This window comes from Microtus oregoni, unplaced genomic scaffold (assembly GCF_018167655.1).
Source record: "Microtus oregoni isolate MIOR12 unplaced genomic scaffold, Mior012 000020F_ref0000438, whole genome shotgun sequence".
Classification (NCBI taxonomy): domain Eukaryota; kingdom Metazoa; phylum Chordata; class Mammalia; order Rodentia; family Cricetidae; genus Microtus; species Microtus oregoni.
In genome coordinates this window covers 35,302,179-35,321,042 of record NW_024543079.1, presented here as the reverse complement: position 1 = coordinate 35,321,042, position 18,864 = coordinate 35,302,179, and the positions used below count along the sequence as shown (strand labels likewise).

The 18,864-nt window shown below is 45.1% G+C and overlaps 1 protein-coding gene across 7 annotated transcripts in view; it reads right to left on the bottom strand.

Moving 5' to 3' along the window:
* Positions 1-246: 246 nt before the first annotated feature.
* Positions 247-18,864, bottom strand: part of Slc23a2 (solute carrier family 23 member 2) — a 103,867-nt gene continuing 85,249 nt past the window's right edge. For all 7 annotated transcript variants that reach the window (XM_041670215.1, XM_041670216.1, XM_041670212.1 and 4 more), the window contains 6 exons: positions 15,984-16,131; positions 14,598-14,703; positions 9,895-10,024; positions 8,473-8,610; positions 5,759-5,854; positions 247-4,755 (listed from right to left, as the gene is read on the bottom strand). In XM_041670215.1, coding sequence (XP_041526149.1) covers positions 4,523-4,755; positions 5,759-5,854; positions 8,473-8,610; positions 9,895-10,024; positions 14,598-14,703; positions 15,984-16,131 — 851 coding nt within the window. In that variant the 3' untranslated portion in view covers positions 247-4,522. The remainder of the gene's footprint in view (positions 4,756-5,758; positions 5,855-8,472; positions 8,611-9,894; positions 10,025-14,597; positions 14,704-15,983; positions 16,132-18,864) is intronic.

Below are 18,864 nucleotides of genomic sequence, written 5' to 3'. Positions count from 1 at the left end.
GAGATGGCTCAGCGGTTAAGAGTACTCACTGGCTGCTCTTCCAGAGGTCCTGAGTTCAATTCCCAGCAACTACATTGTGGCTCAAAACCATCTGTAATGAAATCTAGTGCTCACTTCTGGTCTGCAGGCAGAACACTGTATACATAATTAAAACACACACACAACCCCCCCCCCAAAAAAAAACCCTTAAAACATGGGGCTCTTAATTGAATTCCAGCCGAAGAAAGAGGCACACGAGAGCAGAACTACATCCAGGAGCTTTTATTTGTATGGAACAATTTTAAAAATACAGAATAAAATAGCTTTATCTCTACTATTATTCACAACATCTGGTCCAAATATTACATATTTTTAAAATACTTAAACGTTTAATGAAGCCATGTTAGAAAAACAATATGAAATTTTTTTAAAAAACTCCATAAAAGAATTACACATCTCAAAAACAACCCCACCCCAAATACCCTCAGTATGCAAAATAAAAATTAAAAAAAAAAACCCAGAGAGATATATAGGTAAGGTCAGTCACAAAACTCAAATAAAATAGAGGCATCTCTACTGTTCTAAGGACAGTCAGAAACTGATGAACATGTCAAATCAAAGTTGTTAGGAACGGACAGAATAGGATGTCCACTGAGCTGTCAGATGCGTCAAACAGTAACATTGGTATGAATGCTCTAAACACCAGGAAACACAGCAACCTGAGAATGCTAGGTATAGAGTGGTGACAAGGCAGTCAACCTACTAGAAGGATGGGGAGGTGGATGAGGCTGCCCAAAAGGGGTCCCCAGCACTACTGTGCTTTGGGTTCCATGGATGAAAGTTAAATGCTGGCATGTAAGGGACCTTCTTGCACTACTGGGGTTCTGACTGTAGGAAGAGTGCAAAGTAGAAGATGTCCTATTCTGTGCCCAAATCTTAAGGGACTGAGAATAAAGTACGATATGTGAAACCCTGATCCAAGAGATGGTTTCCTGGAGACCAGGGCTCTGTGAAAGCTGAGGCCTAGCTGTACATAACCCAGTGTGCAGCGGACAAGTTTGGGTATGCACAGCTGGCATCCTCAACAACTGGGTAATTAGGCCCCTCGCTAATAGCCATGCCAAGCCTGATACCAGCAGCCAAATGTCTATCCTAAGCACGGCCGTCTGCAGGATGCTGCCTCTCTTCCAGTCAGATGGGCTCTAACTGAGGCTTCACCTCTCAGCACTGCCATGACTATTGATTAAACCTGCAGACTTTAAGTCTAAGTTGCTAATATCAGTGTCTCAGCAAGGACATGAATGAAAGAATTGACAGTTTAGATCCTGATCATAAAATACACACATGGGTAAATAAAGTATACACACATACTAGAGGTTCATCAATGGAGAAATTCTATCAGCACATGACATTGTCATGAAAATTATATCATTCCCTCCCTGGAAAACTGTGACTATTATCCTGGGCAGAAATGTTATTTTACTATATGGAAATACTGTGATATTCATGCATAAATCAAGTTGTCATCATGAAAGTCAGTATTCTACAGTATAAAGTAAATCCTGCATGTGAATTTGTTACAGTGGAGATGGGACACCAGTAGGACCCACAATACTTCACTCCAGCTGGCCTAGAAAAAGCCACCTCTCTTGCCTCGATCAATCCCAATAAATGTTAACACTGGAAACCCTCTTAAGAAAGATTCTGAGCCAGGTGGTGGTAGCATGCGCCTTTAATCCCAGCACTCGGGAGGCAAACAGAGACAGGTGGATCTCTGTGAGTTCGAGGCCAGCCTGGTCTACAGTGGGAGTTGTTCCAGAACTGGTTCCAAAGCTACAGGGAAACCCTGTCTCAAAAAACAAAGCAAAACAAACAAAAAGATTCTGAGCATAAACGTCTCAGTCCCAGTGAATCAAGGCTTAACTCATAAATGAAAATCACTTTACAGAGATTAGTGCCATTTCCCACTGCCTTCCAACTGGGTCTCCGGCACAAGGAGCCGGACAGTACTGTCCTTGTTCTCACATTCTGCTTTCTGTGCTGACACAAATGTTTGCTCTCGGGTGGAGGAAGGAAGCAAGTGTTCACCGGGAGACCTAGAGGTGGAATGCCCGGTAAGGATGCTCACATCTGAAATATTCTGGAACCGCCCATTGGCATACCAAACACAGCAAGTCTCAGCAGTGAAGATAGCTGGACACAAGCAGACAGACGACACATGGCCACCATGTCCTCCTAAAACTCCCCTCTAGGCACACATTTCCTCTGTGTTCTGGGAGACTACAGGCTGCATGGAAAAACCTTACTAGTGGTCACAGGGTGCCAATCACTCACAGCGCAGAAAGTGCACAACTCCATGGAGGAGTCTGATTGCGTTGTTCTCTTTCCTCCCACATCCTGCCCCCTTCCTTCCAAGAATATCAAAAGTTGGCTCTGAAAAAGCAAGAAGAGGAAACCCTGCTTCCAATGGAGATGTTGGCATAACTTCCCTGATCATCTATACTTGGTGAGCCCATGTCCAAGTCTAATAATGACCAGAGCAAAATGTAGCCAAATGGGAAGACTTGGGGTGGCACTCAGCAGAACAAGTGTAGCAGGCAGGATCGCCAACCGTTCTCACGCTTCTGTGTGGACTCCTGCTCCTGCTCACAACAGCAGCTCAATACTGCAGATCCTCAGGCGCTTCCAAACAGAAGCTGGATAAACTAAGCAGAACGCAAACTGAGGCAACAGTGAAGGCAGAGCAGAGCTGTCAAAGGCTACTCACCAGTGTGCTTCCAGAGCACTAATTACTCGAGTAGACATTTAGAAAACATACAAAACTAAATGCAATCAGAAACCCAGTTCTTTACTTAATCTGGAGGAAGATTTTGGCAAAACAATACAGTGGCTCTGAGGTGAGGTGTTATTGAAACCCAAAACTCTCATGGGTCATGAGGGCTGCAGGGACAAAAACAAAGACCTGGCAATATGGTAGTACTAAACCAGCCTAGGGGCTGGGGCAGAGAAACAGAGGGCCACTCAGAGTCACACCTTGCTAAGGAAAGCAGGAATGCCCACTGCCATGCACGATTCAGCCAGGTTCATAGCCACTGAGAGATACAATCTCTTGAAGCCAGGCTTTCCTTTTGGCTTGAAAACCAAAGACAAATTCAATACAAGTCACTTGTCAGCAAGAATTTGTGTCCTAGGTTAGAACACTTCATAGATGGCACCTGGTAGCTGTTTTTCTTACTGTCTTCTGCAACAAAATACACTGGCATTTGGCTAAGGGATCAAATCCTCCCTCTGCAAGGATCAAGATCCAATGGACCTGTGACCTGACAACCCACACAAAGTCTTATTAAGTCAAATCTACCAGCAATGACTTGCAACAGAAGGAAATGGCACATTCCATATGGTGATGCTGTATTACTGTCCCAGGTTCCCTTCTTCACCAAACAAATTCACATGTAACTTGACCCATGTTTCTGGGTTCTGGTCCAGTAGTCAGTTGTGATAAATAGATTAGACATTACAGTATTTACACTTTCATGGTATAGAGCAGTACAAAACACACCCACAACAATGGTCACTGGCCTTCAACAGCCATTGCAAGAAGCTTCCCTGATGGTACACCCACAGCTTTACAAACGCTGGTTCTTTTCTTAATGGGGTAAGGGGTAGAGAACAAGGAATAGGATGCAAGGTTAGAAGTTCACATGGAAAAACACTGGTTTCAAAAATCCACTATAGTCATAACATTAAATAGGAATAAAACACACACAACAGTTCAGGACAGCAGAGCCAAGACGCCCATAGACTTATCTGTGGGCACTCCATACCCGTCATGCCAGCCATCAGTGAAAATGCCAAATAGGTTGTCTCAGCCAGTAAAACAGACTAGTGTGCACTGTGCTGACCTGGGTGGGGCCAGAGTGGTCAGGAATGCCATTGACTCAGGCCCTTTCCATTACTGTCAATCTCCTAGACAGAGTGCCACCCAGGCACAGCTACACAGACCTTATGCATGCTCACATCTGGGCACATGGCAGTCATGTCACTACTTTCAGTCAGGTCAATAGGCTCCTGGGTTTTGGGGACAACATAACCACTCTGACCACGCAGATGTGACAAAGTAAGGACATTGGTGGCCCCTTGGCCAGAGGAGGTCTCTGCAGGGCTCAGGTCAAGTAAAGAGTTGGACATAGTGTTTAGAGGCAGAAACCCCTGGGCCTTGAAGTGGCTTGCAGGAAAGAGCACTGGAAGTCTGCACAGCAGGGAACTGAAAACAGGAGTCCAAATGCCCATTCCAGCGGCAGGACTGTGATTTCAAGTTCAGTGACCAAGGCCAGCAATGGACATGGAAAGGGTAAGGGACCAATAAGGAGAGAAGTGAGACACCATATTGGACACAATCACTACCCACAGACAGGTGGGTGCAACCTGTCTTAGCTCTGAGGTGCAGGATGCCAAAGTAGATATACAAACATCTATCTTCTTGTTACTCAAGAAGGAACGAGATCATGCCTCACTGTGGCCAGGCCACAGAGCACAGCAAAGGCTATACCGTGGCCTGAGAGTCTTTGTCTGAACTCCGGCTGTTCTCACTCTTGCCAAAGCCTTTCCATGTGTAGCCTACAAAGGTTGGGCTAATAGGCAGGTAGCTGAAGCATCTGTATTTTTTAATAATGTTCATGCCAAATGGCAAATTGTAGGACTCCATGCCATCAAGGGACTTGCTCCCTTTGCTCACACCCTTCTTCCATTTCTTGATTCCTCTTTCCTCTGGGGTACCTGCTCCATACACAGAGAAACACAGAAAGAATACTTAATTCCTTTAGAAATGAGGATTGTTAGACAAACAGACACACACACACACCCCATTCTAGAAATCAGACCTGCCCAATGACAGCAACAGAAAACCTGAGAAGCTGAAGATGCTTAGTCCCCAGGGGATCACTAACCCTCTTTGTCAAGGGACTTTGTACTTCATGTCCTCCCTGTCCTTTGAGGTATGACCCAGGCACGTGACTGCTTTCCTGGGTATCATATTGATCCAGTCTCCCGCCTGGTTGTCTAGTCACCTCACCACACCCTCTTCAAAATGTGATGCAAACGCTGCCTCTCTAATATGCCAGCATAAACTACGACACCTGCCTCCTAGAGCCTCCACACTCATTGAAGCTCTTCCTGTTTCGCTGCAGTTTGATGTGGGGATAGGAGGTGCACTGGTTCTTGGGCTCGAAGGTTTTAAGATTTCCCCTTTAAACAATCCACCACTAAAATGTCTCATTCACAAGATTTCTGGGGAGCCCATGGCAGACACACCAGACAGGTGGACTGTCTCACCTGTCCTTGAAGGCAGCATTTGACAATAGTACAGCAGCCATCTCTAAGAGACATACCAGAAGCTCGAGACTGTGCACTGGAGTCCATAAAAGCCCATCCCAGGCTCCAGGCTCAAGTTGAGAAGGGAGACAGAGTCCCAAGATGTACCCGAGCATCCCTCTGCCTTCTCAACATACGCAGGATGATGTGCTGCTCTTAACAGTCATTTGGATGGAGTGTCATCTCAGCTACTTTAGAAGACAGTTTGTATCAATAATACCTTTGAACTGACTTATTCCTATGCCTACTCCTAAGACAGGGTTGTGAGTAGCTGGTACTCACAGGCAAAGGTCACTGAATGCTATTTGTGGTTCTTGTTTCTGTATGGCAGAGTGAGGGTGAGGGAGCCTGGGACTTGGGCTCTGCTCCGGAGAGGCTTGTGTATCTAACCCTGACATACAGCACATACCTGGGATGGTGTTGTCCAAAATAAAAGCCACACAGCCTCCTACGAACATTGCAGTAGTGAGAAGTACATTCAGTACTTGGTCAATCCCTGCTATACCTGGATAAGAACAGAAGCACCATTAAGGGTCATCAACTGTAGCCAGGGCGGGTCTGCCCTTGACTCAGAAAGAGACAGTGGAGTGGACACCTCTGGAAGTCAACACAGGACCTAAACATATAAAATTCTCAGTAGTACACATGCACATACTCTTGCCAATAACATTTAAAGTTACTATGCAAACTTGCAACAATAATTCCATTGCTTCAACAATGGTGTATAGTAGATGAACTGAATAAAATAACATTAATACTATAATAAATAGTGGAGGTATTGAGGAATAGTCTTATAGATGTATAAAAGATTTAGAACTAAAAATGGCTGTTATGGGGCTTTGCAGTTAAGAGCACTAGCTGCTGGTCCAGAGGACCCAGGTTGTTTCCACATGGTGGTTCATCTGTAACTCCAGTTCCTAGGGATCCAGTGCTTTCTCCTGACCACCATGGGTATTGCATACATATATGATGCAGACAAACACCCATACACATAAAATTAAATCTTTAATAAATGGTTGTTGTAATGCTGCAAAAAATTTACAAGTGAGTAACAAAGCAATTACACTATGGGGAGTGGGGGGGGGGGGGTGGCACTGTCTGTGCAAAGTCTCACTCCATAGCTTAGGATGGCCAGGAACTCACTGTGTTCAGGCTGGTACCAAACTCATGGCAATCTTCCTGTGTCAGCCTCCTGAGTGTTGGGCTGACAAAAGAGCCACCAAGTCTAGTTGTTCACGCAACTTTTAAAAATGTTTTTTCTTTTTTCACTGCTGTTGTTTATTTATTTATTTGAGACAGGGTCTTTCTATGTATCCCAGGCTATCCTGAAACTCGCTATGTAAAATAGGCTGGCCTAAAATTCAGGCTGCCTGTCCAGTTAATTTGAGATGGGTATGGTAGCACATGCCTGTCATCCTAGCACTTGGGAGGTAGAGGCAGAAGGATTAAATGTTCAAGGTCAGCCTTGCCTAAATGAGTTCAGTGTCAATCTGGACTACATGAAAGCCTATGTAAGAAAAAAAACTTGAAAGAATAATCCTGAATTATTCAACTGCAAAAATAATGTATCAATAGCAACAGATATTTATTCAGAAGGTTCCTCCTTTGCTCATTCTGCATGGCAGCAGGATTTTATTAAAATAAAAAGTAGGAGCTAAAAAGGTATTCTTTATTTAAAGATCTGTTAATTCGGTGTGTGTGTTTGCCTGCATGTATGTCTGTGCACTATTTGCATGTAACATGACATAAGAAGACTGCTTCAGATTTCCTGGAGCTGGGGTTCAGGCAATTGTGAACTTCCATACACACAGATGCTGGGAACTGAACCCAGGCCCTATACAAGAGCTAAGAATAGCTCACAATAAGAGCTCACACCCAGGGTTTGGTGGAGAGCTGGCTCAGTGGTTAGGAACTGTTTTATTTCTCTTACATTTTATGTTTGAATGTTCTGCGTGTATACCTGTGTGCTGGAAGAGGGCATCAGATCCCATTATAGATGGTTGTGAGCCACCTTATGGATGCTGGGAATTGACAGCTACTGTTCTTAACTACTGAGCCATCTCTCCAGTAGTTAGGATCACTTTGCTCTTGTAGAAAACCCAGGTTCAATTCCCAGGACCCACATGTGGCTCACAACTGTCTTTAACTCCACTCCAGCTCCTGGGGATCCACAGCCTCACCTGACATTCTCGGGCATGAGGCACACACGTGATACATATACATACAGGCAGACAAACCTCATACATGATACATATACATACAGGCAGACAAAAACCTCATATGCATAAAATAAAATATTAAAAAAAAATTAAAAAAAGAGCTTATAACCACTGAGCCATCCATCTTTCCAGGACCTAAATAAGTATTCTTGAATTGAAAATAGAAAGACATATCAAAGTCTGTGAAGTTGAGTTTTAAGGAATTACACAACTTAATACAGCATGAGTCTGTGAAATCAAAGGTTTTACAGAGCCAAAGGAGAGGTAACCATTAAAAAATGAGACCTCAGGGGCTAGTGAGATGACAATTCATTGGGCAAGGGCATGTTTGGTTTCTAGCATGGTGCCTTTCAAGAAGGTACCTTGAATCTTCTTCTACTCCTCTGATCCAGGCTTCTGCCTCTGCACGCTCCCAGTGTACACACATGCAGAGAAAAATTCATATACACAAAATAAAACAAAAGGTAAGCCCTTGGCACCCATACCAAGTGTTCACCTGGGGACTGCTGATCTGAAGACACCCCATAATAATGTCTGTGAGTGGCCCTGGTGGTTTCCAGAGAAATAATCAGAATAAGACTCAGAAGGGGGGCTGGAGAGATGGCTCAGTGGTTAAGAGCATTGCCTGCTCTTCCAAAGGTCCTGAGTTCAATTCCCAGCAACCACATGGTGGCTCACAACCATCTGGAATGAGGTCTGGTGCCCTCTTCTGGCCTGTAGACATACACACAGACAGAATATTATATACATAATAAATAAATAAATATTTAAAAAAAAAAAAGACTCAGAAGGAAGCAACATGCACCTGAGGTTCCAAGGTCTCTTCCAACTACAAGAGCTATTTGTGAATCTATGGCTGAACTCCCAACTGCCCTACCCAAGATTCAAGGCCTCTTTCTCCTACCTGTGACCAGAGGGTTTTGTCTGAGGTAACTGGGAAGAACAAGCCCGAAGAATATGGAGAATCCAAGCACAAACAGGTTCCGGGAAGAATTCAAATCAATGAACTGCAGGTTAGAGAGGCCAACGGCTGTGATCATTCCTGGAGAGAAAAGCGTCAGAACACAGTTCCAAAGTTTACCAACTACGACACACTGACAGGCTATCCCAGAGGCTGAGGCCAGGCTCCCTGATGTCCTTTCTCTGTCCATCAGAAATCAGCTTGGAGACCAGTGCAGTGCCAGAAAGGGAAGGTCCGGGCTAACATGACCACCTGTATCTGACCAGGATGACAGCATCACACATAAGCCTCACACTGCATCTTCTTTAAATCAAGTAGACAAGTTTTAATTTTTTTAACTTTATGTATGTAAGTATTTTTCTTGCATTTATGACTGAATGAAGTGTGAGCCCAGAAGTCATTGTCAGATGCCCTGTAACTGGAGTTGTGACTGACCGTATGAGGGCTAGGAACTGAACCTAGGTCCTCTTCAAGGGCAGCCAGTGCTCTAACTGCTGAGTCATCTCTTACTCTCCCTATTGAAGCATTTTGATTAAACCCACACTAGAAATCTGGGGCATGTCCACAATGACTGTATCTGAGTGGTACAGATCAAACCCAAAGTCGCATAGTGAAAGTGATCAAATTTAAAGGGTTCATTTATAGGGGGAATATCTGAGTTAAATCAATTAGAAAATCTAAAGAGACTAGATTTTTTACCTTAATTTTCATAACATAATTATTTCTATCTTTAACATACATTTGGCTTGGACACTGATGCAAATTCCTAGCTTTTTGAAGCACTGTCTTTTTTTTCCCCCCCTTAAGTCAGGGTTTCTCTGTGCAACAGCCCTAGTTGTCCTGAAACTCCTAGCTGTGCAGACCAGGCTGGCCTCAAACTCACAGAGATCCAACTGCCTCTGCCTCCCATGTGCTGGGGTTAAAGGCGCATGTCATCACTGCCCAATGAAGCATCACCTTTTACAATTTAAAATGAAATTGTTAGATTTACTGCTAGATCTTATTTGCGAAAACATGCCCATTAAAAATTAGCCCGTGTGTATTGGGTGATTTTTACCCCTGTTAAGATGACTACTTTTGGTGGAGTTGAAATCCCGTTTTCAGTCTGCATTTGTGTAGCTCAGTGCTTTGTTAGAAGCTAACTGTTTTCAGAAAAGTATGTTCTGCATGTATTTTTAGGTACACATTTTGAGGGCTGCATTATTTTTGTGTAAAACGCACTGAATCCAGGGAAATCTGGGGATTGAAGCCTGTATATAAAAGCCTGTGTGTTTGATTTTAAACAGCTTGATTTTAAAAAGAATCGGCCAGTGTGAAGAACAGTTGGTGATGGTAGGCCTCTGCATCAGGGGAGCGGACTCTTACCAAAGAGCGTGCAGAAGAGGGCTCCGAGCACGGGGTCTGGGAGGGATGCGAACAAGGCACTGAACTTGCCAACCATGCCCAAGCCTAGCATGAGTGCTGCGCCATACTGGATCACTCGGCGGCTGCCAACCTGTGGGCACAACAGTTGAAGATTACCTGTCATTCTCCAACCCAGACTGGCAGCCCGGGGCAAACGTGATGGTGTCCTGGGCAGAACCCAGAGTACTTTAAACTTTCAGTTAGCAGTGACTCGTCCTCAATACATTACTATAGAGACAACCCAAGAACGCCACTAGTTCTTGCTCCATTCTTCTCTCCACACCTCAGTTCACTGTTGCAGCTGTGAAAAGGTGACCCCAGGGATCAGGAGTTGGAGATAAGATTGCTTACCCACGCCCTAGATATAGTTACTTTTGTTCGTGGGCTTTGGCTGGGATGACCTCCTGGGCTGGAGTCGTCCGTGCAGCAGCTACACTACACATACTATTCCTGCTTCTCTCCCAGTTTCTTCATGTGACTTTTCACCAAGACAAACCCCACAGAAGTCCTTGTGGCTCCATCCATCTTTCCGAAGTCGGATAAACATTCCACTACCATTTGTGGAAGCACCTCCCCTCACAGTGTCTTGCCATAAAAGGGTGGTAAAGTGAGGGGCCTACAAATGGGGAATTCTGGAGCCTTGCTGCTGGTTTGCGTGTCCACTGTACCTCTGACTAAATGACTTGATAATGCAGCTCCTCTGGCTCCCAGGCTCCTTACTCTACCACGGATAAACTGTGTGGTTTTGCCTTAAGGATCAAAGAACATGTTGCGGCTAAAGCAAAGTCAATCACGTCTGGCCTGCGCACAGATAGGTGACAATCCCTCCTCCTAGGTTTGCTGCCTCTGGATCCTTCCTTTGCTCTCTGTCATTGAGTCAACTTTCTAGACACTGCCAGTCCCTTGTTAAGATATTGTTGATTAGTAAATAATCTACGCCTTTGGAGGCGATGGCTCACTTCTATAACCCCAGCACTCAGAGGGTGAGGCAGCAGACTGGGGTTAGTGAGGGACACAGGATGGGTGGAGCAGGGAAAGGAAGAAAGAAGGTAAAAAGAAAACAAAAAGTGCCTGCCAAGGGGAACATAGTCACAGATAATATATGCAACCTCCATTGCCCCAATGTAACCTCTACTAGGACCAAAGGACAGGTAAACAGTGGAAAAGATCATAAAATTGCAGGCTCAATCAAGAGGGACTGACTCATTGATCCCACGAGAAGGAAGCCTCCCATCTGCAGTAAACATCTTTGAGCATCTAAAGTACGCTCGTTTGTTAGACTGGGGATGGACGGACATGAAGATGAGTTTTAAGGCACAGCCCCATGATAAAATTGCACTGTTGTGCTATGTGGGAGCCCAGGAGGAAAGGGGAAAAAATGAGTTGGGGAGAGTTGTTGAATGTTCTGCGAAGTTGAGTAAGATTTCCCTGAAGGAGAGTTGACAGGCAGAGGGACCATTCAGTGTGAAGGCTCCCAGTAGGAATGGGTAGCCCCCTACCAGGCCACAGTGGCCCAGGGATGCCCGCGACAATAGAGCTTAATAACCAAGCAGCAACTAAGCCACTCTTTTGTTCATGAATAGTACCTGAACTACAGATTTTTTGGATCTTCTTTGTTTTGTTTGTTTTGTTTTCAGTGTTTCTCTGTGAAACTCTCACTGTCCTCTAACTCAGAGATCTATCTGCTTCTGTCTCTGAGTGCTGGGATTAAAGGTATGTACCACCATGCCTAGCTTGTCTTGTTTTTTGAGATGGGATCTTGATAATGCAGACCAGACTGGCCTAGAACCTACTCCCTTGCCCAGGCTCACGGTTTTCCTGCCTCTGCCTCCTGAATACTTGGCTCATAAACATGCATATCTATGTCCAGTTTATCCCCGCTGCCAACTGCCCTAAGATCCTGCCCTCCTGTTACCTGCTAGTTACACTAGACCTTTAAGACTCCTCTTATTCTGCCCATTCCCTGGCACCTCTTCCATACCTCCTTGCTTCTTCCTTCATGACCATCAAAAAGTCAAATTTGTATTCCTGGCTTTTCCCAGGTCTTCAATAGCATGTAATGTACCAGAGAAATGATCTTTCCTAGATACCATCTCTAAAAGACACAATATTTGGACTTGAGAAATGGTTCAGCAGTTAAGAACACTGCTGCTCTTTCCAGGACCCATGTTCAGTTCCCAGCACCCACATGATAGCACACAACCCACTTAAATTACAGTTTTGGGGATCCAATGCCCTTTTATGACTTCTAGGGTCAGAATCAGGCACATACATATGTAATAGAAACTAACACTGACACATGGAAAAAATGTAATCTGGGGTGGGCAGACTATGTTTAGGAAGACCATGTTACTCTGTTCCTAGAAATAAACCAAGTGGCAAACAATTTAAGTGACCATATCTGTAACATAGCTGCCACTTGGAACCAGCTACGCCAGAAAGCCATGCTAAACTGATTATCAAGTGAGAAATTCTAACATCTTACAAGCTACCTTTACAGACCAGGGCACAGAGACCAAAGGAGCTACCTGCTGTCACCATGTTGAGAAAAAGTGATGGGGCCAGAGCAGCCCACTCCCTGGTGTCTGTCCTGTTGCCTTCTCTGTGGAACAGGCGGACTACACTCAGCAGAGGCAGAGTAGGTAACTCAACTCTGGGAGGTTAGGAATTCCAAGTCCAAGGAATGCAGGGACTGGATAGAAGCAGCTATCAGCAGAACTGCCCGAAAATGGGGGACACACTACTCCAAGCATGGTTCAATGGCTCAGCCCCGTCTGTCCAGGAGACTGCGACAGTGGCGGTGTTTTCTGAATGTGCTGTCCTCTGCCAGTCACTGAGCATGTGCAATGAGAGTCTTGAAATATGGCCAACAAGACTGAGCAAGTAAAATCTTAACATGAACTTATTTAAGTGAACACAGCTACAAGTGCTCCTGACTGCCGTGTCAAGACAGATGGATCTAGACCTTAGGGGCTGGGCTCAACTCACAAAATCACAGGGCTAGGGTCACACACAGACATTTCTGCTCCAAGTCCCAGCTCCCTGCTCTAAGGCGGATATAGACTAGGGACTCAACAGTGAGTGTCTTGAATGGATACAGTTCTTGCCTGGAGAAATGGCTCCAAAGACTGGGAACAAAGGGATTCAGAGCAACATAAATTAGCTCATGCATTAGTGTTGGTGAGTTGAAGAGATAACCCGGTGCTTAACAGTTGGTATTGTTCTTCCAGCACCCATAGTTAGAGACCCACAACTGCTTATAGCTTAGCACCAAGGGGATCTGACTCTATCTTCTGGCCTTGTGGGAACTGCACTCATGTGTACATTTTCCCCCTGCACAACTAAAATAAACAAATAAGTATGTGCTGTTGGGGTGCCATTTCAGAGAAGGCTTGTATCACTCAAATGCCATTCATTCCCTGGGCCTGTAAAGGGTACTTGCTTCCTTTCAGTGACCTTAGCTGTTCTATGTATCTGTAGAGGTACAGAAGGAGGGTGCTTGATAAACACGAGGTCCTCAGGAGTTTTACAGCCTCCCTGTTTGGAGCTAGTTATTTGCCCATGGGCAGATGCTAAGGGGTTACTAGTTAATACCCGCTTTGTGCCCATCAAACCCTTCCTTCAGCTCCACATTGTTGCCTATTGTAGGCAGCACTTGTACAACACTGAAGGAAGTTCCCATACAGTTCCCTCCCTCCATGCCATGTGCTGGGAGAATGGGCAGTAGATGGTGCCATTGGTCCACCTGAAGTTGAGCTTACACTGGCCCTGCCTCTAGGGGAAGATCAGCAGGTGGGATGTGCTCCTTGCATCTCAACACTGCTCCCTCTCACCTGGATTTGTAACCAAGATGAGTGAAACTTAATATTGGGTTTCTTTTTATCTGGTTATAGAATCTTGCATGAGGCTAGGGGGTCAAACAGGTCTAGAAGGCTTCCGGATTGGGTTCTTAGGTAAGGAGTCCTGTGATTCATGCAGGCTATAAAGAAAAGGGAACCAGTCTCAACAGTCTCTAGTTACACAACATCCAATGGCTGCTGGGCCAGCCAGCACTCCTCAACATCCTGGCAAGCAGCACTGTTTTGTTTGCCTATGGCAACTAGAACATGAAGTTTAATTGCCCGTAATAAATCTGACAGGTCAGGAGCAGACTTTCTCACAGAAGCTGGGTTTTGGGGTGGGACAACTGTACGCTTACATGTCACTATCTAGGGTTGAGTGGGGAGGACTCCGACCCAGGCTCTTCTTCACCGTGACTCCACAGATTTCACTGAGAAGGGGCTCTGATCCAGAGGCCTGAGACTTATTTAGTGTGATGGATGGTTTCTGTAGAGACAGGCATCTCTCATCCAACACGCCCTGCTGAACTGAGGGTCTTCCCTTGTTAGGATGTAATCTCCAGCTTTCTTTCTCATCAGGCACTCCAAAGTGCTTAGAGCAGAGGCCTGACACAGGCAGGTGCTTAGTCAACATCTGGAGACAGCAGGAAGCCACAATTAAACCCAGATGCCTCTTACCCAGGGCGGCCAAGTGAGGTGAGGTCTCCTAACAGGCACTCTGAAGCTCGTCCGGGGGGGGGGGGGGGAGATCACAATGGAAGAGTCACAGGTCAAACCCATCAATGAAATGGACAGACAGCCATTTAACTAGGAAAACATTTGTACCTTTGTAATTCCCAAAACTCCAATATTGGGACTGGAGGATGTAGAGCCATTCCCAGTACCAAATATGCCATCGAGAACACAGGAAAGACCCTCCACAAAAATACCCCTAAAAGAAAAGAAACGGGAAAAAGAGAAACAGTCACTCATGGGAAACTTTGAAACTAGCTCTTAACGTTTGAAGCCTACAAGAATGATGCCCCTTGAGAGGGGTGGGGGTGTTAAGTGGGACAGTGTGTGGACTCTCAGGTCCCTTCTCTGACAGGCTGAGGACACCCCCCATATGCTCAGCAACTCCACATTGCCCATTAGACACGAGTACTTTAAAATAATTTCAATAAAATCAAACTACTGAATCTAAGAGAAGTATGGGCTGTGCTTAGAAGTAAAGTATACCAATTTGATTCTTTGCTATTAAGATAGTTCCATCAGGAAGAAGTACTTTGTAAGCTTGTACATTTTGCTGGGGGTGGGGGGAGAGTAGGATTTCTCTGTATAACCGCCCTGGCTGTCCTGAAACCTTTTTTGTAGATAGGGGTAATCACCTTGTAGAGCAGGCTACCTGCCTCTGCCTCCCAAGTGCTGGGGCTAAAGGAGTGCAGTGTGACCGCCTGGCTTTGAATCTTTTTATGAAAAACTGACACGAGTGGTCTCATCATGTGAAACAGCTCTACTGGAGGGCTGTGAAAGCCTCAGAGAACCCCCCCAAAAGAGTCCATGCTAGTCATGCTGACTCATGTTGGAGGAGCAACAACAGGGAGGGTGGCCTATGCTCCTTTCTCCATATCTTCCTTAGAAACAGTCTCTTAATGACTTCCAGAAGCTAACAAGGTGCAAACCCCACAGCTCATGGGGGACACTCATTTAAAATTCTGGATCTTGGTTTTTGCCTCCCCGGAGCTGTTCTTGTCTGGTTCTGTGATCCATGACTGTGAACAGATTACCTCAAAAGGCAACTGACATAAATCCACCAACAGACCTACAGCGGTTACTATCTGATGCAAGAAAAATGTTGTGCTACCTGCCTGACTATGGCAGTCAGGACTGAATGAGAGAGAAACAGACTTTTCTTCAACTCAGAAATAAGTTCTTTGGGGATAGGGGTCCTTGAGAAAACAAGACAACACACAACAAAACCAAGCAGAGAACAACGGAAACACGTGGTGCCCGTTTCACACTGAGAAGAGATGCATCCACCTCTACAGAAGTCGGGGAGACTGGAAGGAGGGAACGTAGAATGCTGCTCTGTGCCATGGGTGAGACAGCCAGGCATTGAGGGCAGTGACTTGGCCAAAGGTAAATAGCCAATTATGATTTGGCTGCTGTCATCTGAAGCTCTCAGTTTCTACCACAAGACTAGATGAGCATGTGTTCTTGGGACAAACATACCTGTTGATTGCATGGACAGGAGGCGGTGGGGCGCAGGAGAGCCTGGCACAGGCATAGTAATCACCAATGGACTCAATGATACTGGCTACGACAGCACTAAGCATGCCAATGACACCAGCTGCAGAGACGGTGGGCATCCCCCACTGAACTGAGGAGAGAAAACAACCATGAAACTTGCCTCTAGGGGCTGGCAAGGTTTCAAGAACCTCAGAGAACTCTGTAAGATCTGTGCAGGATTCTCAAGCTCTTGCAAACCATTTGCTTTTAAATCTTAAATCACAGCAGATGTCTGGGAAGGTTACTGAGCAGGGGTCTCAGTGAGGGTTGCCCTCCGCATCTTTACTTGAGAAAGCCATCACTAGACTGGAAGAGGTGGGGGATTCTCTTCCTCAAAGTCATGTTCCTAGTATCCACTAAAGTGTAATTCAACACTGCCTGCTATGGTGACACAGAAATTTGTTTTGCTTTTTTTTTTTTTTTTGGAGACAGTGTCCCTGGATGGCCTAGTATTAACTATACAATCCTGACAGGCCTCAAACTCATGACAAGTCTCCTGATCTGTTTCTAGAGTGTGAGTTACAGGGCTGGGATTACATTCCTGGCTTGGAATAGAAATTTGTATCAGGGATTCAGAGCACAGCTGTAGACACCATGGTACAAAGTAGTGGCATCAAGTGAGAAGTTCCAGATACTCAAGTACACCACAGAGTAAATGTGACCCTACCTTGTCACCATTAGGTTTGTTAACTTTTATTTCAGAAAGCAAACAAAATTCCCATTGTAATTTCATCTGAGTATCCACATTTGCTTAATTCTTATTAGACATTTTTCTTTCCTTGGTAAAGGCACATGCCCTTCTTCCTTGAACCATTAGAAATAGTAACCCAGATGCCACACAGACGGAAAATCTGAAACACGGTTCTGGGGCAGGAGCCTGCCCTGTAGCTCTGGGCACTCTGAGACGAACACTAACAGTGTGACGGTTCAAGTTCAAATGAAGACAGGCCTTCAAAGCAGGATGTACAAACAAGGCTGGAAAGTGAGGAGAGTGTTCCTGCCTGGGGCTGTCCTACTCTGGGAGCCAGCAGAGGAGGCAGACACAGCTGGAGCAAGAGGTGCAAGGTGTCAATTCCAGAAGAAGAGTGTAACATCCCCAGAAGGGGTGTCACAGGCTGTACACTGGTGGCCCACACTTTCTCTCAGGGTTGGTTCAAGGACGTTCTTTATCTTAGAACAAGCTTTCTTCTGTTACAGTATATAGACTGTAGCATGATGGTTTCCTTAGAAGAAATCTTCCCTTCCCTGATTTTGAGGGAAGATTTCCTATTATATTCTACATTTTCAGTTGAACATTCCTAATTTAAAAATATAAAATGTTCCAAAATCTGGAATTTTTTTAGAACATGATACCACAAGTATCATGGAAATTTCCAAACCTAACCCTATGTGTTACACTACAGTCAAAACGCAGGTACATGGGGGGCTGGAGAAGGCTTGGGGGTGAGAGCACTGGGTGTGTTTTAAGAGGACCTGGGTTCAATTCTGAGCACCCAGATGACAACTCACAAACATCTGTAATTTCAGTTCCTGAGGATCCAGCACCCTCTTCTGGCCTCCACAGACACTAGGCAGGACAATAATGCAGAGATATACTTGCATGCAAAGCACCCATACAACATTAAAAATAAAATTCACTATTCCAAAAAGAAAATAAATTACCTTCAAGTTGTGTGTCAGGTGGGTGAAATGCAGATGGCCTTCATGCTTAGACCCAGCCTCACTGTACTGGGGATACAGTATGTACAGATTCCTAGTCCAAAACTCTGAATCTAAGATGCTAGGGCCCATCATTTTGAAAAATGGGAATACTTAACCTGCACCACTTTTCATGAAATACATTTTGAATTTTTCTCAGTCTCTGTTTTGCTTTTTACCTGAAGTCTTTAAGTCTGATTTCTAAAAATCCTTTATATCAACATTAAGCTTTAAATATTTAAGTTTCTAAAGACTTACTTTTATTTTATGCATACTATGTATACAAACGTTTTATCAGCATGTATGACCATGCACCATGTGTATGCAGTGCGCACAAGCACCCTTTAAGAGGGCATCAGATCCCCTGGAACTGGAGTTATAGATGGTTTGTGAACCACCATGTGAGTGCTGGGAAGAGAAGCCAGGTCCTCTGAAAGAGCTCTCAATCACTGAGCCCTCTCTTTTAACTCGTTTGTCTCTTTCCAGTCTGTGCACACATTCCTACACACACACACACACACACACACACACACACACACACACACGTACGCACGCACGCACAACTAAGTTCTGGAACTTTATTTACTAATTTGTTTTGAGTCGTGTATGTGGTCTCAACTCAGTCATGCTTTTGCCTCAGCCTCCTGAAAGCGCATATTATCTACAAGGACATGCTGTGCCTGGCTTACCTACTTTTTCAGGGTGTTACAGCAGGTTTTCAGCTTTGGCATTGCTGACATCTTGGGTCAGAAGTCTGTATATTAACATCAATCTTGGCAACCCTTCCTATATTGAAGGCTGAGGGCACAGCTTGTGATATCTGAAAGTGTCCTCTCTAGACTGATCCAAGTGTTGGAAAGTGCGTAGAACTGGGTCTTGCAGATGGGTGAAAGACAGTTCACTAGCTCTTGGCAGCCAAAGGCTGTCCCTGAAGAGAACCCTATGAGCTCACATACTCCCATGGTGATGGCCATGAACCCTGTCTACTAAGTGACACCACCTCATGGATGAGCCCTATAATGCCCCTGCAGAGTCCCTTGCAGGAACAGCTGGTGGCCTGTATTGTCACTAGGTGTCATATGCATGAGCAGGCCAAGTGGATATGCCGAGGCTCTGCTCCATCCTC